General features: G+C 48.7%; 4 protein-coding genes across 4 annotated transcripts; 2 read left to right on the top strand and 2 right to left on the bottom strand.

Moving 5' to 3' along the window:
- Positions 1 to 292: 292 nt before the first annotated feature.
- RTC5 (TLD domain-containing protein) lies at positions 293 to 2288 on the top strand (the record flags this gene model as incomplete). Its single annotated transcript, XM_043283142.1, has 2 exons — positions 293 to 338; positions 427 to 2288. The coding sequence occupies 2 exons, from the start codon at positions 293 to 295 to the stop codon at positions 2286 to 2288; spliced, it is 1908 nt and encodes a 635-aa protein (XP_043140451.1).
- A 2792-nt stretch (positions 2289 to 5080) lies between these two features.
- ACHE_70771S (uncharacterized protein) lies at positions 5081 to 5701 on the bottom strand (the record flags this gene model as incomplete). The annotated part of the gene is made up of 3 exons (XM_043283140.1): positions 5081 to 5185; positions 5289 to 5363; positions 5447 to 5701. The coding sequence occupies 3 exons, from the start codon at positions 5699 to 5701 to the stop codon at positions 5081 to 5083; spliced, it is 435 nt and encodes a 144-aa protein (XP_043140450.1).
- Positions 5702 to 6956: 1255 nt separating this feature from the next.
- Positions 6957 to 9641, bottom strand: ACHE_70770S (uncharacterized protein; the record flags this gene model as incomplete). Its single annotated transcript, XM_043283139.1, has 4 exons — positions 6957 to 7530; positions 7582 to 7878; positions 7931 to 9304; positions 9397 to 9641. The coding sequence occupies 4 exons, from the start codon at positions 9639 to 9641 to the stop codon at positions 6957 to 6959; spliced, it is 2490 nt and encodes an 829-aa protein (XP_043140449.1).
- Positions 9642 to 11007: 1366 nt separating this feature from the next.
- ACHE_70769A (uncharacterized protein) lies at positions 11008 to 13185 on the top strand (the record flags this gene model as incomplete). Its single annotated transcript, XM_043283138.1, has 2 exons — positions 11008 to 11061; positions 11119 to 13185. The coding sequence occupies 2 exons, from the start codon at positions 11008 to 11010 to the stop codon at positions 13183 to 13185; spliced, it is 2121 nt and encodes a 706-aa protein (XP_043140448.1).
- Positions 13186 to 13309: the final 124 nt, after the last annotated feature.

The raw sequence follows: 13309 nt of genomic DNA, 5'->3' as shown, positions 1-13309 counted from the left end.
CGACAACAACAATGCTTGGCTTTAGCCATTTCTTTTTCAGGCACTGTGTGATGTTATAAACAATTTCGAGAGTTGGAATTTGTATTCCAGTATGTTTAATTCTCAGAGTCCGTGAGGGGCAGGCTGCTCGAGTTACCAGTCTACTATGCAATAGCTGACAGTTCTATCTAGACGTCCGCAAATAGCATCGGAATTCTCGGAGCATTAGGCATCTCACTGAAAGGGATTCCAGGATAGATTCTAATCGGAATTGGACCTACTACGGGATACCTGGGGAAATCCATCCAGCAAAATGGGATTAAGCCAGTCCGTCGAAGATGGGGTTCAGTCCACTCCAGGTGAGCATCAGCCATTAGAACCATCATCTCCATCCACATCTTCTCCCTCTGGAGAAGAGGTCCTTCTACGCGGATCTAACAGAACCAGAGGCCCTAAGCTACATCCTCGCCGAACGCTTCGCCACAAAATGCTTCACCCCGCTAGAACTAACCCACTTCAAAGATAACTTCTTCTCCCGTGCAACAGACCAAAACGGGCTGAAATACTGGAACGAAAAGACTCTCTCCGATTTCCTGGGCATCCCGGATAGCAGTGAAACTGAATGTCCGCTTGATGCTGGTCCGGTTATTTTCCGGATGGTTTCGTATTTAGGGGCGTTTCCGTTTCAGAAGACGCTGGCTCCGAGTGTATTGACTTTTGATGCTATGGTGAAGGTGGTTGTGTTGCTGACTGAGCGGTATGGGAGGGTGCTTAGAAGAGGGAGGAGGGATAGGATTAGGTTGTTGTTTGGGAGTCTTGCGGATGTTGGGAGGAAAGATTTGGGCCCTTCTGGCCAGGATGAGGAGAATGGCGATGGTAATGCTTCCAAGGGACGACATCCGTTTGGATATGATATCGACCAGCCCGCCAATGACGATGAAGAGGATGAAGATGGCGATGATCTTGCTTTAGCAGCTTTAGAATCGCTGGATGCCATTGAAGTGTTCAAGCACGATCAGCGCGTGGACAGGACTGTCTATGAAGCTCATATCTCGACGGACACGTTCCGTCGTTTGTTGATGCTACTTCTTGTCATCGCACCGTTGAAGACACTTGACGACGTCAGGACATACACGGGTGACCTGAGTGCAGAGCGCATGGAGACAGTCAGAAACGAGGCAGACCACATTCTGGCCGCGTTCATCGAGGACGAAACCACTGGAAGTGGCAGCGGTATCAGCTACAAGTCGTTCTCGAAGATGGTATCCAACTCGTTGCAGCACCTGTTCGATCCGTTGACGCCGTTATTCGAACACATGCTCTTTAGCAAGAATCTGGATTTATCTCAGAAGCGAGGAAGAACTGATTCGATGCAATCAGTGCATACAGAGGAACAATCAGAATCGGATACTTCTGTGCTGCCGTCACCGCCCCCTGTCTTGCTTTCTGGCGCGTTTGAATCTGTGATTCTAAATTTGAGTCTGATATCCCATCTTTCATTCTTCCTACCATCCACCTCTCGTGGCCTGAGCTTCCTCCAAAGCGGCGCACAACTACACCCCGTCTTTTCGACCGCAGCCCACGGCTCATCTCTCACCTCCTTCTCCCACAATGTGCTTACCTGGCAAGCACCCTCCCTCATGATCCTCAACGGAGTCACAGAAGAAAACAAAACAATAACCCTAGGCGCCTACCTCCCCTCTCCCTGGTCCTCCTTCCACCACTCCTCATCCTCATCGAAAACCCCCGACACACTCCCCTCCCTCTTCCAACTCTCACCAAAACACCTCTTACTCCCTGGAAACCCTTCCCCCTCATTCCACCAAGGCGCAACCACACCAACCGCCTATTTCTCCACAGCAACCGGCCTCGCTCTCGGCTGCAAACTCCCACCCTCATCCAGAACAAGCATAGCCCAACCAATCCCCCATGGCGCAGGAAGTCTCCTTATCGACTCCAGTCTCGAATCAGCAGATTTCCATGTTTCGACCGTAGGACACGATGGTGCTTTCCTCCCGCCAGAGATCGTCTCTACATCGCCGACATCTGAAAAGACACACATTGACATCTACAACCTGGAGATATGGGGTGTTGTGCAGCCGGAAGACTCCTCAGCATCGACAGGACAGAGACAAAGTGCTGTTGAAGTACAGAAGGCGAAGTGGGAGTTTGAGGCGAGGGAGGTGGAGAGGAGGAGGAATGTAAACTTGAATGCTGGGGTTGGGGATAGTGCAAGGGAAAGTGCGAGGTGGATGTTGGAGTCGGCGGGTTTGGTCGGGGAGAGTGGGAAGTATGGGGGGAGTGTTTGATCTTCTATTGTCCAGCTGGATTTGGTCTGAATTTTTTTTTCAAAAGAAAAAATTATGGTAATATTTGTTGTATTGCGGAGAGGTGTTTGATATTCATGATAATTGAAGAATGATCATGGACCTATATCCCCATATAGCACAACTTCTTTCTCTCCTGACAGCTTATTTGGACGATCATGCAGAGAAATTACATTGGTGCCTACATGTACTAATGCTCACTGATCCTGTTAGATGACAGAAGTGCCATATTTGGGTGCATCATTGGCATGGGCGATAATGGAAACATGGCAGGGAGTCAATCTCACTGATGAGGGTTCCCTACTCCGTGCCTACAGATAGAGTGCGGAGATTCCCAAAGCAAGCGGAGGAAATGACACTAATTTTAGGAACTCTGCGGAGCTGAAGTCGTTCATCGTTTGGTTCTGGTATGTTTCATGGCCAATGGAGGTGATTTGGGCTATTCTACGCGAACAACTCATGGCTTGCACGAAGGGGCAGCTTATAAAATTGCGCAGACGCCCTATATGATGGATTTTTAGGGGCCTCTACTAAATCGCTATGAGATACGGGGGAAAACGGCATGGTGGTCTAAGGAGCTATGCGCCGAGTCCCATTAGTTAGCCTAATATGTATGACCTGGACTCTTCCGGGTTGATTAATTGTATATTTTCGTTCGATATATTTGCTATGTCATACTGCTCCGTTTCACAGATGGATGCTATAAGGACTCAAGGGGGCTTGATATTGCATTTTCTCTTCACTGTTTGATATCTGCATTGTTTGCATTTTCTTTCACGTCAGTCATTGCAATCTATTCTGTCTTTGTAGAGATGCTAAACACTTTTAATCCGCATCATCTACGATCAACAAGCGCTATCTAGGTCCTTGCAAATTGGAAAGCAGCATATTAACATCTTTTCTTCGTACATACTACTCAGCATATGGAATATTACCCTGAGAGACACAGCAGGTTCTACTATCTTCGCTATATCTGGGCTATCTTCCTATATCCAGTGGCTTCGAGCCCGGTACTTGAGAATGCGTCGCCTTCTCACAGGAAATCCAACCCAGTCTTCTAAAGCAATCCCCTTCTTCCAGCCATCATACATGCCATATAAGGTACAGCGGCACCGGTGTCATATCCTGTGTCACAAGATATGCTAACTCTTCGTGAATTAGGGATCCTCGTTGAACACGTTCGGTCAGCAAGCTTCAAATCAACTCGCCCAAGATGTACACTCCAAGGAGCAGAGAATTGAGAGAGCGACCGATGATTCTGTCGCCGTTCAAACGACACAGCCCTTTCCCAGAATGCCGCAATATCCGTTGCTTCCGTCGCCAGAATACAACATTGGCTTACAGGTCCTTCTTCCAAAGATGCCTCAGTATCAAAGACTTCCGCCGCCAGAGCCCAATAATAGGGATCAAATCCAGATGGGAGAGGATAATATAGTCTTTTCCCTTGAGACTTCCCATCAACGAAGCTCAGCTCGGTCTGTCCAGACTGGCGTATCCTTGAAGAACCAGCAAAAAATCGGTAGAAAGCGCAAAAATATCGGTGAACCTATTCTTACTACCGAGGCGTTACGGATCCTTCTCCCAACGACGCCTCAAGGTCAAAAGTTGCCATCGCTTGAGTCAGGAGAGCTTGAGAAAGCTTCTTCTGTGTCAGTCGCAGCCTCAGAAGAAATAAATACCATACGAACTCTCTGTAGAAAATACCATAAGGACGACATCTACAACATGGATGAAACTCTTCTTCATTGGCGGCATGCTCTATATCCTACCTTTGCACCAAAAGAAATGGAAGACATCTCACAGATGACTTTGGCGCTGTGCGTGAATTCCAGTGGCTCAGATAAGCTTCCTGTCTGGGTAATCACATCTGAGGAGAAGCCCGTTTCTCTTTGCGAACTAGATACTAGAGCTTTTGGTGCTGTCTGGCATTCCAGAAAAAACTCAACAATGACAGCTGAGGCTATGCGAGAATGGCTGCGGCATTTTTATTCTCATATCGGAAAGCGGCGCTCAGTTATTCTCCTTCTGGACAATGCGGCTTCTCACCACAAAGGAGTTGAATTGGCACCTGCTCCATCGAATATCCGAATTCAATGGATACCACCAAAGACTACTCTTAGTTATCAGCCCCTTGACCAAGGGATAATTCGCGCTGTCAAGGATGATTATCGGCAGATTTGGATGAACTATGTAATCGCCAAAATGTATGGAGGACAATATATTAACCCAATCCATGCAATGTCGTCGGAACTTGCTGCTCGTTGGATAGCCCAGATATAGAAACATCATGTCACCAGCAACACTATACGTGATTGTTTCTATAGAAGCAGCATCCTGCAGTCTCAGCAGCCATCACCCCTTGTTTCCAGGGACCTGCCTGATCCGACAGCTCCTCCATGTGGCTTTGTGGATCTTTCCGAATACATTTGATCAGAAACTCGATGGGGGATATAGCCAGGGAGAGAGACAGTTGAACAAAGGAGGGGCGGAGCTGGATCCGCTAAGGATTCTAATTCGCTTAGATAGTAATCAATACAAGTACTTTCATCTTTACTCCGGCCATACCGTTCCAAAATATGCTTAATGCATTGCCATGGCTCAACGAGGCCTCTGGAAAGAGGATGAAATGGGCAAGCTTGCGCCTACATGGACAACAACACCGTGTTTCAAACACCAGGCTATCTTCAGGTACGTAGACAACACGCAGCAGCATGCGATGAGAATATGAAATGACGAATATCTATACCGTTTGAACATTCATCGTGATCGATTTCTCACAGCTTGGCCTTGCCCTCTTCTCGGCCTTCAAGGTTAGGGTGGGGAGTTCGAACGGGTCGAGTCACGGCGTAGAACGCAAAACCTTGGGACTTGGTCGAGAACTAGAAGAAAGGAGGGTTATGTCAGCCTAATCACTTACGATGCGTGTTGAGGCAAAGGAGATTCGGACAGAGAGGAGAATTGAAAGAGAGGGTTGTGACGAACCTTGACCTTGGATCCGACGTGGAAGAAAGCAAAGTCTCCTGGAACTAAGTGATGAGTGATTCCGGTAGCCTCGTCCTATTGAATGAAACCGTGATGGTTAATATTGCCCAGGGTTATGAGAATATAAACCTCGCAGGGTTGGAGAAGGGAGGACATACCAAAACATCAATCTGACCACTGAGGACATACTTCGTCTCCTCAAAATTATAGTGCGCGGGTCTTTGAGGCCCAGCCTCGATCTTATAGAATCCAGAGGTAAAGTGCGCAGGGGATTCAGTCGTCTTGGTGCGCACAGAGTGGAAGTCGGCTGTAGTTGCGTTCTGGCCCTGAGGGAGGGGGATGAACTCGTGGCCGGCGCCTTTGATGATGGTAAGTGGGACGAGGTTGCTAGACACTTTCCAAGGTGAGCTCATGTATCAGTGACTCTGAATGATTTTTGCCAGAGTAACTAACTTACTTTTGATTTGCTTTCCTGATAGATAAAGACAAAATTGGGAAAGGCCTAGAGACGAGGTACCCCCTAACTGATATAAGCACTCGTGGTACATACAATTCGGACGCAATCCCGGGATACGGTCCAGGTCCCGCGTGCTTTATCCTGATGAGGAGAAAAAACCCCGGGTGCATCTTCCGGAATTAATGTCGGATGAGGGCCCGGTATCCATTACAGAGGGCATTCTCACAATTCAATCAGGAATCGCGTGCTACGTGCCAGGTCTTCAAAAAAGAAAGTACATTCCACGAGGATAATATGACTGGGCAAGGCCTCCAAGAAGAGCAATGGTCGAGAATATTCAAGGTGGGCGTTCGGTATTTGTTCCGAGGTAGCTGCATGCTGAATTATTAATCCCCTGTTGAGGTTGTTTTAACGTTCGTGATGAAGGTCGGGGGCGATAGACATAGCACGCACTGGTTATGGACTGGGCGCCCTCACCAAAGCGGCATGAGGAAGCTAGGTGGTTCGAGAAATTCAGAGCCGTATATGTGTACATCTACATTTGGGACCGGAGGAGTATTTGCCCGCCATATTAGACAAGAGTGGGTATACGGTACTAGCAACCCTGTATGCGAGACAAATCAAGCCAAATAGGATATAGTAGTTATCAATCCAAGGATTCTTGATGGCTTGCGAGTCAACTGTCTCGCGGAGTCACTGTGCGCCTGAGCGATGCGATCAAAAGATGATTAAGGCAATACCAGAGGCACTAGTAGTGTACCTGCTGACTTCCAAGGCGAGCACAAGCAATGCAGAATGTCTATGTTAAGAAGTGAAGGGCGAGAGAACGATGAAATAAAGAGGTACCATGTGTGGAGCATGGGACACTGGCCTTTTCGATAGGCCAAGTCGGTTTGAATGCTACGATTATTCACGAGAGATGACGAGATATGATATGTACCATACAGGAAAGTTTACAGTACTTAGGCTAATTAATCCATTTTCTTATTTGTTGATGTTGATTTCGAACATGAGGGATGTGATCTTGTATGTAGCATTCTCCTGTAATGGACCACACCGGTACCGTGGCTAAATCATAACATTCGCTGTCAGAGAAGACCTATGATAGTGCCTACGGTCCAGGAGACGAATGCCACCTCTGCCAGCCCATTCAAGTTCATACACCAATGCATTACTATTACCTCTATAGTTTATCACAAAAGCACAGCCATTTATTCCCCATCATAATCCCACAACCTCCACCTCTCCCCAATCCACCACCCCCCAACCTTCTCAGCCTCAGCAACCCACGTCGCAGCCCCATCCCCATAAACATGCCTAACATGCTCAGCCAGCATCTCAACCTCCCACTCCGTGATCGCCTCTACCTCCTCGGGATCCTTCTCCCGATGAACAAACCGATACTCAAAATCGCCTGTCATGGGGATAATAAGTCTGTACGGCGCCGCAGCGGAGCCCACGCTCAAAATCTCACCTCCGGGATTAATCACGTTGAAGTTCCATGCCTGGCGGCCGTTGTGGGTGGCTTTGTAGGGGCGGATGAGGGACTGGCCTTCGTATTGGTGGAGGAGGTCAGAAGCGATGTCAGAGTCTTGGGTGTTGAGGGATTTGGTTTGGATGAGGAGGTCGAGGATTGTGGGGAGGATGGAGATGGAGGTAGTGTTTGCGGTGATTTGCATGCGTGGGAGGAGGGGGTGGTGGAAGACGAGGGGGATTTGGAAGTTGCTGATGTGTGGGTTTTGGTAGGTCCCGGAGATGGGGGCGTCTTCTTGGAAGGCTTGGCCGCTTTTTCTTTGTTAGATTTTGATATGTTCGGATGTGTATTGTGTTACTTACTGGTCTCCCACGAGGACTACTAGGGTTTCGTTGGAAATTCCGGAATTATCGAGAAGCTTCATGACTTCGCCTAGCCAGGTGTCCACATAATGAATGGCGTTGAGGTACGAGTTCATATCCTGGTGGTTCCCCAGGACGCTGTCTTTCGAAAAGTAGTCGTTATACTCAAAGGCATTTGGAGTTCCCCAAGGATGATGGGTGGTGCTGGTAAAGTGAGATAAGAATAACCGGGTTTTGTTCTCCACGGCATCATTAATCGCGTCTTGAATGTACGGGTATATTTCAGGCTCGGGGTACCTGGCCTGAATTAGCAACATGTCAACGAATGGGGGAAGTCAATGAAACTCACCCAAAGTAATTGATCTTCTCCATCGGCACGTGGTAATGCCTGGAGTGGCTGTCGATGAGAGTTTCTTTATAGATAGACTCATTAAATCCCATATTCTCATTGAGAACATCCTGGTTATCATAGCGACCAGTGATCGATTGCAGAAAGACAGACTTCCATTTACGGTCATGCACGGCATCGGTCCTATCACTCTTCATTTGGTTGAACAGGTCGAGGATCTGCATGATGCATGGCTGATAGATATCCGACTCTGCTTCCTTCATGAAGTTGACAGGCAGTGGCTGCACACCACAGTAATTCATAACAGCGCTCTTGAAGGAAAGGCTACTGCCTGTGGAAACGCCTTCGATATCGATTCCGCCCAGTTTGGATTGACCAGCCGAGTCCCCTGCAAAGAAGCCGGATGACTGTCCCGTAAGTTGTTCAGCAACCGGCGTGAGTTTAGATAATTTCTCGTTGACCTTTTGGACGACAGCCTCGTCCGTAGTGTCATGGGAGGCGAGGATCTTATCGTGGAGAGGAGAACCAGCCTTGAAAGGAAACAGATCCTTCCGAGCACTTTCCAGCAGAACAAACACGACGTGGTTAATTGGAATGTCATGGTCTTGCAATGCCTGTTTCAACGGTTCTAAGACTGGCAAATCCAAGTTTGAAATCTTCAGAGGATCGGTTACCGGGTTATAATAAGGCGTGGCTTCATCCTTGTTCCCATCCGAGCCACTCTTTGCAAAGTTAGTCGGATCTGCCCACCGTCCGAAACCTCGAGGCAATCGACCAAACGACCACCAAGGCTGGGACCGGATATATGTTTCTGGGGTAGCATGGGATGCAGTTGGTGCCCATCCTGGAAAATGGCCATGAGGTGCTTCCCAGAACTCTGACTCCAGAAGGTCCGGGAACGGAAATTGTTGCTCTATATCGCCGTGAGAACTATGGTGATGGGGGATAAAAACTTGCATGAGGACGACAGGCAGGGTTCCGGACATATGATTATACGGCACGGACGGCCGAACAATCCATAACCCGGTAATTGCTATTGTGAAGCATAATGTCCAGATCCGGGCTGGATTTCTTGTGCGGACTTGCTGCTTTGTATCAGGCCCCGGTAGAACTGAGGTAGAATCCTCTAGCTCTGTTGTTCCATCGAACAGTGCAGACACCCAGCGGGTGATCAGGGCGTAAATATGAGGCGTCAGGAACCATGAGATGACGGTAAGGCACCCTGAGACGGCAAGGACTGGTCTCAGGCCACTCATCATCAACTTTCTTCCTTCGGGGTCATTTCCGACGCTTTTAGCGGTGTTCCAACGAATCTCGCTACCTGTGACGAGGTAGAAGCCGATTTGCGATGACGCTGCGGCCAAGGCGATGCATCTAGGCCATTTATTAGGGAGTGGAAAAGAAAAGGAGAAGGGGAAACAACAAAATGGAAGAGACGAGGAAATGGCGAAAAAAGACTATCTTACACTATTATCCCAGCAAAAGCAGTTGCTGCGACGGATTTTACACCCGACGTCTTGTGGAGCAGGAACCAAACTGCAATGCACAGTAAGACATCCTGGGCAAAAAAGGTTGGGAGATAGAGCACCAAGCTATATCGAGGAACGGAGTGAACGTGTTGAAACACATGGAGCGCTTTTGACGAAAGCACTGAAACGGCCAAAATAGACACCAGAAATGGCTGCCAAAAATGAGAGCGTGAAACGAACATGATAGACTTCGGGAAGTCAAATGTAGATAGTCGTTAATAATGCTCCATAACATGTAGTTCCCCGGATTCAGGACGAGGAGAAAACGAACGGCCAGACCGTAGCTTAAAGATATCTGGCAGACTATAATTGAAGGATTCAAAACATCAGGCGTTACTTCACAAGGCTAGAAAGGAAAGACATGGCATGGGTCCCGTGGAGCCGCACTCTTGAATTTCACATGCGCATATGAATAGTAGGGGATTGCGATCCATCCTTAGCGCGTATCCCGGTGGAGATACTGTGCTCGAGATTCGCAAGCGATGGCCCCAAAGCGGAATTTGCTTTGGGGTTGACCGACAAACCAGGCAAGTCATTTTCACTGTTTTGTGCCGGTTTTAGAAATGTCTCGGAATGCGGTCCATAGAAATAGAAATGGAAGTCCGGCACACGACCTTTGCGGCTTAATCCGTATCATAACCAAGGATCATTGAGGGTCAGCCCACAATGAAAAGATTGAGTGGCACTGACAGGCCGCCACGATTCGCAGAATAGGGGATAGCACGATGGTCATTAGTTTTCTTCCGCTTCGGCTAGCATTGGGTTCCACATTACTGTGTCCGGGACACGCCTTGGATCGGATTGGCTTGGGGGCCCTAGGGCTGTGAGGCAAAGGGGGGAAAGGAAAAGCTTGACCTATAGGTAATGCGATTGTCAGTCCTGTACTCCGGAATGGGCAAAAGAACATGCGACCTGACCTTGCGGACTGCCGATGATTGACAAATCGAGAAATGGCTCACGAGAGATTGTGTAATGGCGGACGGGCCATATTGAACTCTAGCAATGGCCTCTGTATGGCCCTTTGCCCGGCTATTAAGACGATCTTCGTATGAGCCCGTACGCGTACAGAGTCATTATTGGCAATTCTGCTGACAGTTATATGTCTGGGCCAGACTCGGTACAGACTACCGGCTTGAATAATGGACTGAGGTAGAATAAAAAAATACAGCCGTTGATCTGATTTGATTGTGAAGATAAGATGGTTGAGATGAGGCTGAAGCCAGAAGTCAATTGCCGGGTTAACCCAAAAGGGAAAGCCAGCACATTTGCGACATAAGAGTACATAGTTACTTGTACAGAGCATACAGACACTGTTTATAAACAAGCCTTTCTATTTCTCTCAACTCCTGCAATGATATATAACTAATAGCTTTAGTATGGACCAAAGTCCAGCCAGTCGAATCCCAAACAGGCAATATTTTCCCTCGGTCGCATCCCCGCATCGTCGAGAGCTTGCATAATGCCTTATCGCTTGGTTTCTCGTCGCGTCATCGCATCTCCCAACTTATTCTGGGTTCCTCTCTGTTATATCCAGAGCTCTGATCCAAAATGCGACGAGTGAAGAAATCCCGAAATGGTTGTGCCAGGTGCAAGAGTAAACGCGTGAGTCTTGCGCTTGTCAGAGACGGACTACAAAGCACTAACCACCATCATCAACAGGTCAAATGCGGCGAAGAGAAACCTCATTGCAATCGTTGCACTAGACTGGGTGTCAGATGTCCCGGATACGTCCAGTCACTGCGCTGGGTGACCAACCACAATGGCATACAATTTGAGAATGCTACGAGGACGGCCGAAAGCGAAAGTGCTACTCCCAGAACAGCTCGATCTCCTGCTCCTCAATCACCTAGAGCACCAGAAGGGCTAATCAAATCGTTGCCTACGTCTCCATCAATAGCTTTGGAGGACGCGAACAATCCCACCACGATCGGTACCACTACCGCGACCCAGGAACCACCAAACCCGTCTAGTCTAGAAGTAGGTGAGACGAGCATTCTATGCGAAAACCTGTGGGATCTTAACGGAGACTCCTTGCCGGAGCTGGACGATCTATCCCCTCCCTCTTCAGTCGCAGCATCGACATCCGAGGAATCAATCCAGCAAACAGACTCGCCGTTCGCTGCAAATTTTGCAACAACCGACTTGTCAAACCTATTTTCGCTAGCAGCGCCAGCGTTCCAAGACAACAGCCGTAACTATGGCCACTTCTCCCCAACGGCCATCGTGCGCAGCTATCCTCCTCCGTCCATGAGGCCGCAGCGCATACCCCAGCCCTTAAACGGTAACTCATCCTGGACTCTAATCGAATACTACTTCAAAGAAGTAGCAGCGCTGTTCTCGAGCTATGATAGCCAAATGAATCCCTTCCGCACAACAGTATCTCGTCTCTGGGGATCATCGCTGGCCATGTGTCGAACGATGCAGAGCATGGCCGCAGCGACACTAGTCCACGATTTCCCTCAATTCGGGCCGATGGGGTTGATAATGCGAAACGAAGCCGTTGACATCCTGACCAAGGAGACGGAAATGGATGATAAGTCCCTCCTGGCATTGCTCATGTTGGGGCAGACGGCTAGTTGGCACGATCCGAAGGATTTGGGGATTTCATTCTTCAACTTACTTCGAAAGCACCTCAATGGCAAGTCATCTGGTGCGGAAGCATTTTTGTCCAGGCACAGCAAAAATTACCAGTTCTTCGAAGAAGCTCTGATATATTGGGAGATGCTCCTATCCTTTGTCACTGACAATGACTCGCTCTCGTTGTCTAATGATGCCTCTGGAATGGACGATTCACTTGTCCCCCAACGCATGCCTCACCCCTGGACCGGGATAGCCCGCGATACCCAATCCGCAGTCCAAGAAGTAGGCAGGCTCGTCCGACGAGAGCGAAAACGCATCCGCGCTCAACGCTTCACGTCACAAGAAGATATCTCACTAGCCCAAAGAGCCATCGATCAAGCACAGCAACTCGAAGAAAGACTCCTTGGACTGGCGCACCCCACAGAAGCCGAAATCATAAGCCCCGGCGACGACGATACACCCGTCTGGCATCTGCTAACTATGGCCGAGGCATACCGATGTACAGGCCTGATACAGCTATACCGCGTGTTCCCAGATCTTCTCCGCTGCCGCTTACCATTACCAAACACCAGCACGACTAATCCTGATCGCGACCCCTTCCTCTCAGACCAAATCCTAGGCGATGACTGCAACCTAGACGGCTTCGAATTCCCCTGGCTCGACGCCAACAGCCCAAAGAAAACCCCAACACCACCAGCACCAGGAACAACACACAAAATCAAAGCCGCAGACTCCTACTACAACACCTGGCTTACCGAATTCACCCTAACAACCCTCTCGCGCCTGAAAACCATCCCCATGGAATCCCGCACTCGCTGCGTGCAGCCCTTCCTCTTCGTCGCGTCAAGCAGTGAGCTCCGACTTCCCAGTGTTCCAATGGACGAGTCGAACACCAATCCAAACATAAACACCAATACTCGAGATCATAATAACGAGGGGAATGTATCGCACGCAGTCGAAGTCCTCCGAACACGCAAGTTCCTCCTTGGACGACTTACCTCGTATCTACATGTGCTGCCGCCGAAACCGATACATGTGTGCTTGCAGTTGGTGAAGGAGGTTTGGCGGAGGATGGATATTGGTGAGAGGGATGTTTATTGGATGGACGTTATGATAGAGAGGGGGTGGGAGACTACTATGGGGTAGTTAGTTTCTTGTATGAGTTATGATTTATGAGTATGATGATGCGAGATCTTTATCTCTCCGTTGATGTACAAAGTAGTATAACCGAAATGCGATTGATGACAGATATATAAACTTTGCTTTGCTG

Source organism: Aspergillus chevalieri, chromosome 7 (genome assembly GCF_016861735.1).
Source record: "Aspergillus chevalieri M1 DNA, chromosome 7, nearly complete sequence".
Lineage (NCBI taxonomy): Eukaryota > Fungi > Ascomycota > Eurotiomycetes > Eurotiales > Aspergillaceae > Aspergillus > Aspergillus chevalieri.
Note: the sequence above shows the minus strand (reverse complement) of the source record. Positions and strands in the feature narration are given on the sequence as shown.